Source organism: Oncorhynchus kisutch, linkage group LG21 (assembly GCF_002021735.2).
Source record: "Oncorhynchus kisutch isolate 150728-3 linkage group LG21, Okis_V2, whole genome shotgun sequence".
Classification (NCBI taxonomy): domain Eukaryota; kingdom Metazoa; phylum Chordata; class Actinopteri; order Salmoniformes; family Salmonidae; genus Oncorhynchus; species Oncorhynchus kisutch.
Genome location: NC_034194.2, coordinates 42,219,121 through 42,234,244, shown reverse-complemented (window position 1 = coordinate 42,234,244; position 15,124 = coordinate 42,219,121). Strand labels below are relative to the sequence as shown.

The 15,124-nt window shown below is 47.3% G+C and overlaps 1 protein-coding gene across 6 annotated transcripts in view; it reads left to right on the top strand.

Annotated features, from left to right (window-relative positions):
• The window catches only part of LOC109880619 (feline leukemia virus subgroup C receptor-related protein 2), a 61,062-nt gene extending 47,337 nt beyond the window's left edge, over positions 1 to 13,725 (top strand). Inside the window, exons 8-11 of one of the 6 annotated variants that reach the window (XR_004204720.1) lie at positions 7,307 to 7,418; positions 8,966 to 9,021; positions 12,054 to 12,218; positions 12,971 to 13,725. Coding sequence is in view for 5 of the 6 variants with exons in the window: in XM_031800857.1 (XP_031656717.1) it covers positions 7,307 to 7,418; positions 8,966 to 9,021; positions 12,054 to 12,158 (273 nt within the window). In the remaining variant the exon portion in view is untranslated. Of the gene's footprint in view, positions 1 to 7,306; positions 7,419 to 8,965; positions 9,022 to 10,970; positions 11,166 to 12,053 lie in introns of those variants that run through there. The other 5 variants (XM_031800861.1, XM_031800857.1, XM_031800858.1 and 2 more) reach the window with 5 other exon arrangements.
• Positions 13,726 to 15,124: the final 1,399 nt, after the last annotated feature.

The following is a 15,124-nucleotide window of genomic DNA, read 5'->3' as shown; positions in this document are numbered from 1 at the left end:
ATATGGCAGACAAATCAAAACTCATCTCTCAGCATGTCCAGCCCACTCATTATCTCAGCCAATCATGGCTAGCGGGAAGGTTGCTGAATTTTTCTCTGGCTAAACCAACTTGTCTCGTAATTTAACTATTTATTTCTATTTACAGATGGCATACAAGTTTGTTATTAAGGCACATGAAAGTTCACATGTTTGAGAAGGCTCTCCTGTGAAGTAGTGACCTGCGACATACGCCTAGTTTCCTGAAACGGGTCACATATTTGGCTGAAAACTAACAAATAGCCAGTTGTTGCCCATGGTGGAATCATATGTAACCAGCTGGCTCCTGAAGCCTGTCCCCTTGAGCTCCCAAGTTTAGCTAACATTAACTAGCTAGCATCGCAATTTATCATTTCTCTAGCTAGCTGAGTTGTTTTATGAGAAGAAAAAAGAAAAAGGCGCAGGAATGTCAGTTCAATTTTGAAAGTGAATGCTGCCACTGGGAGGCGCCTCGCCTCCACTGGACCTGAGAGGTTTCTCACAACTTCGATAGCTTTGTTATTGAGATCAGGACAACATATTAAGGTAAGAAACTGTATACAATTTGTTGGTAATTATAGTATATATTTTTTCCTGATTTTACAAGATGAGCCTGAAATGTACTGATGAGCAGAGTAGACAGTAAGCCAAAACGAGGCAAGGTAACGTTAGCTAGCAACTTGATTTAGCTCGTTGTCTTTTCTATGTAAATGTTTCCCTTGATAACTGTACAAAATAAAATTCTCATTGTCAATTTGAAGAGCATTTGTCATTTGTATTAGCTAAGAGCTAAAATGAATTGGCTAGTGTCTGAATTGATTTGTAGCTAGCTACAGTAGCTAGCTAGCCAGCCACAAGACAGGGCTGCTGCAGGATTGCTATTCTACTAGTAAAATGTATGTATGATACCCATATAATTAGCTAGATAAGCCTGCTGGCTATTGATTGGAAAGAATGAATGTAGGCTAAGACTGAAGCCTAACCCTTATTAAGGCGTCCCTTAAAAGACCTTCGCTTGAAAAATGAGACGCCGTTGTGGTACTCCAGTGAGTGTGACTCGCTACAGGCACTAGTAAAGGGACTCCTAGTCTCCACCCAGTAGCTCAGATTGTCACTGGTCATTTAGCCTCCCCTGCATGTTCCCATTATGACTCTTCCTGTATTAGGCTACAGGCCTAAGGGAATGTATGTACAGAAGTAATTTAAGTTTTAAAAGCCAATTATTGTTAATGTCTTTTATGTGAATGTTTACTCTGATAACTGTACAAAATATTGTATTGTTAATGTCTTTTATGTGAATGTTTACTCTGATAACTGTACAAAATATTGTATTGTTAATGTCTTTTATGTGAATGTTTACTCTGATAACTGTACAAAATATTGTATTGTTAATGTCTTTTATGTGAATGTTTACTCTGATAACTGTACAAAATATTGTATTGTTAATGTCTTTTATGTGAATGTTTACTCTGATAACTGTACAAAAACGTGTTTATCACAGTTTTCTCATTGCCTTATTGTGATCATCTTTAGTCGTTCCAATTTTCGATTTAACTTGCACTTACTATGTATCCCCCTCAAAGTTCTTTATTTATTAACACACGCCTTGTGTACGTCTTTCCTTATATGTAAGACGAAGTGTCATTTGTAATCTGTTTTGATGCAGATATGTAGATAAAGTGGAACTGACTGTGTTTTAGCAAAAATTAAATCTTATGACGATCTGGGTATCACTTTATTTGACACCACATGGGGTGTCAACTTTTTTATGACAGTCAAAACCATGTCATAAGCAATGACACAACCTGTCATATGGTCATAACGTTGTCATATATTTAAACCTGTTGTGACAGATATTGTATTTTATGGCTGGTTATGACACCTACATATATTGCCTGTCAAAAACCTAAATGTTTTTCAAATCAGTTTTTTTCTGACAAGAAGTTTGGTTTCTTAAATCCTTTGTTGTAATGAATTCTTTAGTCATGTTTTTTTTTTTAAATAGCTAAGTAATCATGTATAAAAAAAATTTTTTAAACACTATGGACAAGCTAGCTAGTTAGCTGGGTCATCTTGTTATCTATGCTGGTTGTTAGCTTGTGTATAACTGTAAGGGACACTTCAAGTTTTATGGATGATATTTGCAGAGTTGGGTGAACTCCATTCCTGACAGGCTTGATCAGATTCAATAACTGCCTCAGAGGCTGATATGTAAGAGTGAGGCCTTTTTATAGGCTGTCTGCAAGGAGCCTTTCTATACAAGGCAGCATCCTGGCATCTATTGAATCTGAATCAGTCAGTCAGTAATAGAGCTCATCCCCTGGATCTGATATGAATCTACCTATAAAGCACGTTGACATCAAATTTTATCGGTCACTTAAATATATTTTGCAGATGCTATCAGAGGTGCAGGGGAATGCGTATGTTTCCTTATAGCTCCAACAGTGCAGTAATGCCAAACAATACAAAACGATACACACGAATCCCCCAAATAATGATGGCGAGCTTGGTTCTGGTAGTTCCTATTGAGTTTGTATTAACTCAATATTAGACTTATATTATTAAACAAATATTTAATCACGATCTCTCCTGTTGCTCTGAATTCCCGAAACTTATCTCTTTCGTTTTCTCGCTCTGTCGCTTTCTCTCGCTCTCTCGCTCTATCGCTTTCTCTCGCTCTCTCGCTCTGTCGCTTTCTCTCGCTCTCTCGCTCTGTCGCTTTCTCTCGCTCTCTCGCTCTGTCGCTTTCTCTCGCTCTCTCGCTCTGTCGCTTTCTCTCGCTCTCTCGCTCTGTCGCTTTCTCTCGCTCTCTCGCTCTGTCGCTTTCTCTCGCTCTCTCGCTCTGTCGCTTTCTCTCGCTCTCTCGCTCTGTCGCTTTCTCTCGCTCTCTCGCTCTGTCGCTTTCTCTCGCTCTCTCGCTCTGTCGCTTTCTCTCGCTCTCTCGCTCTGTCGCTTTCTCTCGCTCTCTCGCTCTGTCGCTTTCTCTCGCTCTCTCGCTCTGTCGCTTTCTCTCGCTCTCTCGCTTTCTCTCTCTCTGTCTCGCTCTCGGTCTCGTGCCCTCTGTCTCGCTCTCATTACCTCCTTTCAATTCAAATTCGAAAGGCTTTATTGGCATGGATAGTGTTACCACATACATTGCCAAAGCTTTTACATATAGACATGTATCAAATCCGTGATGACGGATGGATGATAATAGTAAGAAAAATAATACTAAGTGAGTAACAATTTAACAGGACCCTACAGTAAGACATGAATGAGGACAATGATGAAATGGACACGGGTAGCTACGGGTGTGGCAGGAAGCTACATATTTTGCACAAAGGTGTTTTTCTCCAAATATATTTTTTTCCTTATCTGTTTTTAGTTTCAACATTTTTGTATTTAAACATTTTAGCAAAGAAAATTGCCTGTAAGTCTGCATTGTTCTGTCATTGTAGGCGAAAGTACATCTCTGTCAGGACCTCTGAGGGTTAGAGTGAGCACAACCTGTCCTCTCTGGGTTGTTAGATCTGTCTGTAACGGACGGTTTCTATGGCCAGGCTGTCCTCTCTGGGTTGTCAGATCTGTCTGTAACGGACGGTTTCTATGGCCAGGCTGTCCTCTCTGGGTTGTCAGATCTGTCTGTGACGGACGGTTTCTATGGCCAGGTTGTGCTCAATGAGTCTGTACATTTTGTCATTGTTTCTGTGTTTTCTATCAGTCACGGTGGTCAGATAGTCTGCCACCATGTACTGTCTGTTTAGAGACTAATAGCATTGAAGTTGACTTATTTTTTTGTTTTGTGGTGTCTTTCCAATAGGTGATATTTGAGTGCTGTCCTGTGGCTTTGTTGGATTGGTAGTGGTTAGTGAACTAAGCCTCAGAACCAGATGACTCTTCTCTATGGTCACCTCTTGACATTTGAGGACTTAGTTTCAATTGTAGGAGTGGGGGTCAGTAGTTTGTAGAGATTATACAATTTGGTGGCTCTTTTTTGGATATTAAGGGAATTGTCATTCTACTCTGCGTTGTTTGGAGTTTCTCTGTCCTCCGAGGAAGCTCTTGCAGGGTTTCATTTGGGTGTTTGTCCTGTTTGTCATTCTTGCTTCGTAAGTGGACTTCACACTTCACTGCCGTATAGTGGACTTCACACTTCACTGCCGTATAGTGGACCCCACACTTCACTGCCGTATAGTGGACCCCACACTTCACTGCCGTATAGTGGACCCCACACTTCACTGCCGTATAGCGGACCCCACACTTCACTGCCGTATAGTGGACCCCACACTTCACTGCCGTATAGCGGACCCCACGCTTCACTGCCGTATAGCGGACCCCACGCTTCACTGCCGTATAGCGGACCCCACGCTTCACTGCCGTATAGCGGACCCCACGCTTCACTGCCGTATAGCGGACCCCACGCTTCACTGCCGTATAGCGGACCCCACGCTTCACTGCCGTATAGCGGACCCCACGCTTCACTGCCGTATAGCGGACCCCACGCTTCACTGCCGTATAGCGGACCCCACGCTTCACTGCCGTATAGCGGACCCCACGCTTCACTGCCGTATAGCGGACCCCACGCTTCACTGCCGTATAGCGGACCCCACGCTTCACTGCCGTATAGCGGACCCCACGCTTCACTGCCGTATAGCGGACCCCACGCTTCACTGCCGTATAGCGGACCCCACGCTTCACTGCCGTATAGCGGACCCCACGCTTCACTGCCGTATAGCGGACCCCACGCTTCACTGCCGTATAGCGGACCCCACGCTTCACTGCCGTATAGCGGACCCCACGCTTCACTGCCGTATAGCGGACCCCACACTGCCGTATAGCGGACCCCACAGATGTTCCCTGTGGCGCGGCTAGGTTGACGTTCTCTGTGGCGCGGCTAGGCTGACGTTCCCTGTGGCGCGGCTAGGCTGACGTTCCCAGTGGCGCTGCAGGTTGACGTTCCCTGTGGCGCGGCTAGGTTGACGTTCCCAGTGGCGTTCCCACGCTTCACTGCCGTATAGCGGACCCCACGCTTCACTGCCGTATAGCGGACCCCACACTGCCGTATAGCGGACCCCACACTCCACTGCCGTATAGCGGACCCCACACTGCCGTATAGCGGACCCCACAGATGTTCCCTGTGGCGCGGCTAGGTTGACGTTCCCTGTGGCGCTAATAGGTTGACGTTCTCTGTGGCGCGGCTAGGCTGACGTTCCCTGTGGCGCGGCTAGGCTGATGTTCCCAGTGGCGCTGTAGGTTGACGTTCCCTGTGGCGCGGCTAGGCTGACGTTCCCAGTGGCGCTGCAGGTTGACGTTCCCTGTGGCGCGGCTAGGTTGACGTTCCCAGTGGCGTTCCCACGCTTCACTGCCGTATAGCGGACCCCACGCTTCACTGCCGTATAGCGGACCCCACACTCCACTGCCGTATAGCGGACCCCACACTGCCGTATAGCGGACCCCACAGATGTTCCCTGTGGCGCGGCTAGGTTGACGTTCCCTGTGGCGCTAATAGGTTGACGTTCTCTGTGGCGCGGCTAGGCTGACGTTCCCTGTGGCGCGGCTAGGCTGATGTTCCCAGTGGCGCTGTAGGTTGACGTTCCCTGTGGCGCGGCTAGGCTGACGTTCCCAGTGGCGCTGCAGGTTGACGTTCCCAGTGGCGCGGCTAGGCTGACGTTCCCTGTGGCGCGGCTAGGCTGACGTTCCCTGTGGCGCGGCTAGGCTGACGTTCCCTGTGGCGCGGCTAGGCTGACGTTCCCAGTGCCGCGGCTAGGCTGACGTTCCCAGTGCCGCGGCTAGGCTGAGGTTCCCAGTGCCGCTGCTAGGTTGACGTTCCCTGTGGCGCGGCTAGGTTGACGTTCCCTGTGGCGCGGCTAGGTTGACGTTCCCTGTGCTGCCTCAGGTTTTGTCCCGTTACGCATACGTGTGTTCTATATCAGTAGAGCCCAGTATATCCATTTCCCTGACCATCTGGACCTTGTTCTGGAACGTTAGAATGTTTGTCTCGTTTTGACCGTCCGGGGTCCAGGTTTGACAGAACTATTAGCAGATGATCTAATGGTTGTTGTAACCGTCTTTTGTGTGGGACAGCAGCACCAGGGCATCTGACTACAGGAAGCGCGTGTGTCGTTAATAGTGAGATCGGGCGCCGTTGATTGCTCAAGCGTTTTCTTGCCATTTCCTTTATCTAGATATGAAATAGATTTGAGCTGAATTTGTACTCCTCACCCTTGGGGGAAATAAATCTTATGTTCATCATGTTGACTGCATTTGTTATTGGTGTACATGGATTTGATTGTTTTTTCCTCCCACACCACTTTATAAATTTAATTTCAGTAAAAAGAGTTCATGTCAAATTTTAATCATAAGCTTTTTTGGAAGTCTTACAAAGCATGAGAATTTGTGTTTTATCAATTAGGGTGTGTAAGATGTAAATATGGTTTGATAATTTGGTATACAATTTGACTTTTGCTCAGGATGTTGTGTTCACTCAGAACGTGCAGTGATCTGTTCATGATGGTGCTGAATATTTTCCCCCAGGTTGCTGTTGACACAGGGTCAAACGTCAACCTGCAGCGCCACAGGGAACGTCAACCTAGCCGCGCCACAGGGACCGTCAACCTAGCCGCGCCACAGGGACCGTCAACCTAGCCGCGCCACAGGGAATGTCAACCTAGCCGCGCCACAGGGAACGTCAACCTAGCCGCGCCACAGGGAACGTCAACCTAGCCGCGCCACAGGGAACGTCAACCTAGCCGCGCCACAGGGAACGTCAGCCTAGCCGCGCCACAGGGAACGTCAACCTAGCCGCGCCACAGGGAACGTCAACCTAGCCGCGCCACAGGGAACGTCAGCCTAGCCGCGCCACAGGGAACGTCAGCCTAGCCGCGCCACAGGGAACGTCAGCCTAGCCGCGCCACAGGGAACGTCAGCCTAGCCGCGCCACAGGGAACGTCAGCCTAGCCGCGCCACAGGGAACGTCAGCCTAGCCGCGCCACAGGGAACGTCAACCTAGCCGCGCCACAGGGAACGTTTGGGTCAAATTTCTATTTTTTTTAAATTGTATTTTGAATGTGAAATTGGTATTATTAGTTCCAGATGTCAGGGAAATAGCCTATACCCAACACTGTTAAACAGTTTAAGTATGGCAGTGTTACATTTGGTGCGCTCCACAGTTTGGGATCTACTGGTGTAGAGGGCCAATTCCCGCGACAGGTGTTTGGTATCATTTTCACTATCTGTCAAGGAAAGATAATTGATAATTCACTCTCACTTTCTCTCTCTCGCTCTCTCTCTCTCTCTATATATATACGCACAGGTGTTTGGTATCATGTTCACTATCTGCCAGGGGAAGATCATAGATAACTACGGGACGCTGGCAGGAAACATCTTCCTCTGCGTCTTCCTCTTCATTGGATCGGTCCTCACAGGTAAAGACCTTTTTCTGATGGTGGTGGTCTAAAGTAGTGCACTACATAGGTAATAGGGTGCCATAGGGCTCTGGTCTAAAGTAGTGCACTACATAGGTAATAGGGTGCCATAGTGCTCTGGTCTAAAGTAGTGCACTATATAGAGAATAGGGTGCCATAGGGCTCTGGTCTAAAGTAGTGCACTACATAGGTAATAGGGTGCCATAGTGCTCTGGTCTAAAGTAGTGCACTACATAGGGAATAGGGTGCCATTGGCTACTGTAGTCCAAGTCCACATTCAACCACATGAGAGGAAAGTGAGGCTACTGATTGGCCCTTGAAGGGTTAACTCCAGAGAGCTGCTGTGTAATTCCTTAAATACATCCATACTGACTACTGGAGAACATCAGGACTGAAGTCCAAGTTCACCAACATGACAATAGACCCTAAACTTGGTCCTCTGGACACCAAGGGATGAATTATGAATTTTTTTACCTTAAACTACACAGCTGATTTTCAAATGATCAAAGAATGAAGATTTAGTTGATTTTATTTGAATCGGATGTGTAGTGCTGGGGCAAAAACCAAAACGTGTACCCAGTGGGGACCCCAGGACCCAGTTTGAGAAACACTGCGCTAGATGATTATGTTAATGATGTGAAGGGTTAAAGGTCAGTCCAGAGGGGCAGTAATTTAGGGGAGAACTATAAATCAATTGAAGTAATAAATCAATGAGCCCTAAACTCCTCTTCAAAGTACATACTGGTTGTTTTTTGGGCCAGGGCTAAAGTCCCAAGTTAATTTATTGTTAATGATTTATTGTATGACTAGAAGGGTTAAGAGTCTGCAACAGAGGGTTACTGCATGGGCAGTATGTAAGGTAAACTCTAGAGCAATAAAGGTTAAATTAAACATTGACAACTCATGACCACCAATTATTTACAATCTGAGCCATAGTATAGATAATGAACTAGGTTGTGTTGTAACATTAACACAGTTATAAATATCTGTTAAGAATTAGTCCTTTCAGCTTTTCTATTGAAGGATTTATGTATCGTGCGCATCATCGTATGGTGTACATTTTTTTGTTGTATTGAGTGCCCTCTAGTGGAAGCTGTGCCTTACTGTCTTTGCTATAGGGAATATTCTTTCATGCTATTTGACAAGCAACACGGTGAAACAAATTATGTATTTACCTGATCCACTTATCAAACTCCCCATCCTCGAGAACGGAGACTGCGGGTTTTCACGCCACAGATTGGTTAGGAACTTTCACCCTCACCTGGTTGTCTAGGTCTTAATTGATTTAGTTAGGAACTCCCAACCTCACCTGGTTGTCTAGGTCTTAATTGATTTAGTTAGGAACTCCCACCCTCACCTGGTTGTCTGGGTCTTAATTGGACACCACTGACCTGAACCGTAAAAAACCTGATCATGGAATTGTATAGAGGGATCTGCTGAAAGGTCATGTGTTGCAGGCATCAAAATGGCTGGCACACACCTCACTAGTCTTACGTAAACCCTAAACATGCATGTCCGCTTTTTAAGAAATGTTTTTCTCTCTCCAGGCTTCATCAAGTCAGACCTGCAGAGACAGAAGGCCAACCAGTTAGCCAAGGCAGCTGTAAGTGTGGGGGGCAGGCTGAGGGGTGTGTTAAATCCGTTTCTGTGTAGCTATGTATGTCTGGTGCAGTCTGCTCCGGAAGTCACCTTATAGTATTTTGCTGTTGCTCCTAGAATTACTTGTCTCATGCTGAGTTGCATGTCTGTCTGTTTAATGCTCTCTGTGTGTGTGTGTTTCCTCTGTGTGTCTGTCTGTTTCCTCTATGTCTGTCTGCTTCCTCTGTGTGTCTGTTAATAACCCCTTACTATCTCTATCGGGCACGTTTTTTCCAGTAAGTCAGAAGTCATCAAATTTGACCACTTTGATAGATGTTTTGACCTCAATACGACAACCCGATCAGGTCGCTCTCAGACAACTTAGTAACTCCATTTTCCATTTATTGACAACTGGGGGATCCACTACTAATCTGTGTCCCACTCTTCACATTGATTGGTGTTGTTCTTCTTGTTGTTGTTGTTGTTCAAAATATTCAAAATAACTTCTGAAGTTTTGTCAATGTATGTTTGTTTTGGTAACACTTGACAAAACGTTATAACACGGTCATAACAGCTGACCTAACTGTCGTAATGTCATAACACTGTCATGACATATATTTAAACCTATTGTGACACAGTTCATTCCAAAAGTTTTCAGACCCCCTGATCCCCCCCCCCCCCCCCCACCCACATTTTGTTACTTTAAATCGTTATTCTAAAATGGATGAAATAGTTATTTTTTTCATCAATCTACCCATAATGACAAAGCAATAACAAGGTTTGCAGAATTTTCTTTACAAAAATATCACATTTACAGCAGCGATGACAGCCTCGGGTTTTCTTGGGTATGACGCTACAAGCTTGGCACACCTGTATTTGGGGAGTTTCTCCCATTTCTTCTCTGCAGATCTTCTCAAGCTCTGTCAGGTTGGATGAGGAGCGTCGCTGCAAAGCTATTTTCAGGTCTGTCCAGAAATGTTGATTGGGTTCAAGTCCGGGCTCTGGCTGGATCACTCAAGGATATTCAGAGACTTGTCCCGAAGCCACTCCTGCGTTGTCTTGGCTGTGTGCTTGGCATTGTTGTCCTGTTAGACTGGGGCAAAGGTTCACCTTCCGAGGTCCTGAGAGCTCTGGAGCAGGTTTTCATCAAAGATCTCTCTCTACTTTGCTCTGTTCATTTTTCAATCGATCCTGAGTAGTCTCCATGCATGATGCTGCCACCTATGTTTCACTGTAGGAATGGTGCCAGGTTTCCTCCAGATCTGACGTGTGGCATTCAGACCAAATCTTGGTTTCATCAGACCAGAGAATCTTATTTCTCATGGTCTGATGAGACACAATCTTGTCTCGGAGCTCTAAGGACAATTCCTTAGACCTCATGGCTTGATTTTTGCTCTGACATGCACTGTCAACTGTGGGACCTTATATAGACAGGTGTGTGCCTTTCCAAATCATGTCCAATCAATTGAAATGACCACAAGTTGTAGAAACATCAATGATGATCAATGGAAACAGGATGTACCTGAGCTCAATTTCAAATCTCAGCACAGATTCTTGAATACTTATGTAATTTAAGTTATTTCTGTTTTTCGCTTTGTCGTTAATTGGTATTGTGTGTAGATTGATGTGGGGGAAAAAAAGAAAGTTATCAATTTTAGAATAAGACTGTAACAAAATGTAGAAAAAGAGAAGGGGCCTGAATGCTTTCAGAATGTATATTGCTTTATTTTATGGCTGGCTTATGACACTGACAAAAGTGTCAAAACCCACAAAAACCTTCCACACAAGGCCGAACCTTCCACACAAGGCCGAACCTTCCACACAAGGCCGAACCTTCCATTACACCATAGTCTACTCGTCAACAGCATGTTTATGTTACATAACATTTTCTGAGATTAAAAAAATGATCATTATTGAGCACACATTGATGTCAGACATGCATCTATCCCAATGCTCTTTTGCTGATGACTGCAGGATGACTGCAGGATGAATGCAGGAGCAGGACAAGACATTCTCTTTGTGACTCATGACTGACATAAGGACATGTACGTGATAGGCCAATCTGGCTTATATTTGTTTTATTTAACCAGGCAAGTCAGTTAAGAACAAATTCTTATTTTCAATGACGGCCTAGGAACAGTGGGTTAACTGCCTGTTCAGGGGCAGAACGACAGATTTGTACCTTGTCAGCTCGGGGGTTTGAACTTGCAACCTTCCTTTTACTAGTCCAATGCTCTAACCACTAGGCTGCCCTGCCGCCCCTCCACTCTAACCACTAGGCTACCCTGCCGCCCCTCCACTCTAACCACTAGGCTGCCCTGCCGCCCCTCCACTCTAACCACTAGGCTGCCCTGCCGCCCCTCCACTCTAACCACTAGGCTGCCCTGCCGCCCCTCCACTCTAACCACTAGGCCGCCCTGCCACCCCTCCACTCTAACCACTAGGCCGCCCTGCCACCCCTCCACTCTAACCACTAGGCCGCCCTGCCGCCCCTCCACTCTAACCACTAGGCCGCCCCTCCACTCTAACCACTAGGCCGCCCCTCCACTCTAACCACTAGGCCGCCCTGCCGCCCCTCCACTCTAACCACTAGGCCGCCCCTCCACTCTAACCACTAGGCCGCCCCTCCACTCTAACCACTAGGCCGCCCCTCCACTCTAACCACTAGGCCGCCCCTCCACTCTAACCACTAGGCCGCCCCTCCACTCTAACCACTAGGCCGCCCCTCCACTCTAACCACTAGGCCGCCCCTCCACTCTAACCACTAGGCCGCCCCTCCACTCTAACCACTAGGCCGCCCCTCCACTCTAACCACTAGGCCGCCCCTCCACTCTAACCACTAGGCTGCCCGGCCGCCCCTCCACTCTAACCACTAGGCTGCCCTCCTGCCCCATGATTATGATGGTCATGATGTTTGTTATTGTCATTATTGTTTTGTTTTCCCCCTGAGAAGTAAAAATTTTTTTTGGGGGGGGGGCGATGCAAGGTTTTCTTCCCGACAGCGATGATAACATGATAGTACTTCCATTAACCCCTGATGTGAATTTTAAAAAACAGACTCTGTTCCAGGCGGATGGAGAGCTCTCTGGTCAGCAGCAGGACTACGGGGCCACGGCTCTAATCAACAAGCCAGACTGCCCTTCTGCTTCTCTTCAGGCTTGATCACTAACCCATATACCCTATAACCCCTACACTCTTAGCTCGAACATCAGACGGGCCAAGGTAGGGGCACAGCCAACCAATAATCACCACACGCTTCCCTGTCATTCTTCTCTTAGGAGTGAATCCTAACTTTCCGCTTTTCCCATTCGACATCAGTGACCAAGTTTTAAGTTAGGATTCTCTCTCCTGAACACCTTTCGCTTTTGACCAGGAACTTCCTGGAAGCTTTGTAGTGCAAAAAAATCATCTTTAAATGTTTTGCTCCCATTGGCTAAAAATTGACTTTAGATGATCTAAGTGCTAGGAAGTTTTTGGGGAAATTAAAAACTTAACCCTCAACCCCTCATCTCAATCCCGCTGTTCCATTTTCACTTCCTTCTAAACTCTCCACGCTCCAGATTACATGATTAGGGTTATTTTCACCTACAGTATGTTGAATAAGATGTATGGGATAATCTTTTAACCTTGTGTTGTGCCTAGTACCTGTATATGTGTGTATTTATGTAGCGTGTTATGTTTTTTTGTTCTTTTAGTTATGTTGTGTTGCTATGGATACTCAAACAGTTGGTCTACTTGTATTTCAGACTAATACTGTTTTGCATCAGGATTTTAAAAAATTCTGGTAACTTCTCCAGATTTCCAGAAATCCTGGTTGTAAGATGCCTAGGAATCAGAAGGGAATAAGCAGAGAATCCTCCAGCTGATATCTCTGGAAAACCTGGGGATTCTGGGAAAGTTATTAGAATTTTGCAACCTTAATCAGAATAGTCTTTAGTTGGACTGTGATTGGTGGATTTGTTTTTGATTGACAGGTCCCGTCAGACCCAGAGGATGGGAACATGTCTGCCCCCGCAGTCCTCGACGAAACCAGGTTTTAGAGGCGGACGATCTGCTGGACACACACACACACACACAGTAAATCACCAGTTTATGACCACTTCCATTTAACACTGGCAGCCCATCATTTTTTCACTAATTGAAAAAGATCTGACATGATTGGTCAAAAGACCAATTAGTGCAGAGAAGAAAAAAAATCAATTGGGCTGCCTGTGGAAACTAAGCCTAAGTCTTCCACGCAGCCTAAGTCTTCCACGCAGCCTAAGTCTTCCACGCAGCCTAAGTCTTCCACGCAGCCTAAGTCTTCCACGCAGCCTAAGTCTTCCACGCAGCCTAAGTCTTCCACGCAGCCTAAGTCTTCCACGCAGCCTAAGTCTTCCACGCAGCCTAAGTCTTCCACGCAGCCTAAGTCTTCCACGCAGCCTAAGTCTTCCACGCAGCCTAAGTCTTCCACGCAGCCTAAGTCTTCCACGCAGCCTAAGTCTTCCACGCAGCCTAAGTCTTCCACGCAGCCTAAGTCTTCCACGCAGCCTAAGTCTTCCACGCAGCCTAAGTCTTCCACGCAGCCTAAGTCTTCCACGCAGCCTAAGTCTTCCACGCAGCCTAAGTCTTCCACGCAGCCTAAGTCTTCCACGCAGCCTAAGTCTTCCACGCAGCCTAAGTCTTCCACGCAGCCTAAGTCTTCCACGCAGCCTAAGTCTTCCACGCAGCCTAAGTCTTCCACGCAGCTAAGTCTCCACGCAGCCTAAGTCTTCCACGCAGCCGTCGCCTAAGTCTTCCACGCAGCCTAAGTCTTCCACGCAGCCTAGTCTTCCACGCAGCCTAAGTCTTCCACGCAGCCTAAGTCTTCCACGCAGCCTAAGTCTTCACGCGCCTAGTCTTCCACGCAGCCTAAGTCTTCCACGCAGCGCTAAGTCTTCCACGCAGCCTAAGTCTTCCACGCAGCCTAAGTTCTTCACGCAGCCTAAGTCTTCCGCGCAGCCTAAGTCTTCCGCGCAGGCCTAAGTCTCCGCGCAGCCTAAGTCTTCCGCGCAGCCTAAGTCTTCACGCGCAGCCTAAGTCTTCCGCGCAGCCTAGTCTTCCAGGCGCCTAAGTCTTCCGCGCAGCCTAAGTCTTCCGCGCAGCCTAAGTCTTCCACGCAGCCTAAGTCTTCCGCGCAGCCTAAGTCTTCCACGCAGCCTAAGTCTTCCGCGCTGCCTAAGTCTTCCACGCAGCCTAAGTCTTCCACGCTGCCTAAGTCTTCCGCGCAGCCTAAGTCTTCCGCGCAGCCTAAGTCTTCCGCGCTGCCTAAGTCTTCCACGCAGCCTAAGTCTTCCGCGCTGCCTAAGTCTTTCCGCGCAGCCTAAGTCTTCCGCGCAGCCTAAGTCTTCCGCGCTGCCTAAGTCTTCCGCGCAGCCTAAGTCTTCCACGCAGCCTAAGTCTTCCACGCAGCCTAAGTCTTCCACGCTGCCTAAGTCTTCCACGCAGCCTAAGTCTTCCACGCAGCCTAAGTCTTCCACGCAGCCTAAGTCTTCCACGCAGCCTAAGTCTTCCACGCAGCCTAAGTCTTCCACGCTGCCTAAGTCTTCCACGCAGCCTAAGTCTTCCACGCAGCCTAAGTCTTCCACGCTGCCTAAGTCTTCCACGCAGCCTAAGTCTTCCACGCAGCCTAAGTCTTCCACGCAGCCTAAGTCTTCCACGCAGCCTAAGTCTTCCACGCAGCCTAAGTCTTCCACGCTGCCTAAGTCTTCCACGCAGCCTAAGTCTTCCACGCAGCCTAAGTCTTCCACGCAGCCTAAGTCTTCCGCGCAGCCTAAGTCTTCCGCGCAGCCTAAGTCTTCCGCGCAGCCTAAGTCTTCCACGCTGCCTAAGTCTTCCACGCTGCCTAAGTCTTCCACGCTGCCTAAGTCTTCCACGCAGCCTAAGTCTTCCACGCAGCCTAAGTCTTCCACGCAGCCTAAGTCTTCCACGCAGCCTAAGTCTTCCACGCAGCCTAAGTCTTCCACGCAGCCTAAGTCTTCCACGCAGCCTAAGTCTTCCACGCAGCCTAAGTCTTCCACGCAGCCTAAGTCTTCCACGCTGCCTAAGTCTTCCACGCAGCCTAAGTCTTCCGCGCAGCCTAAGTCTTCCGCGCAGCCTAAGTCTTCCGC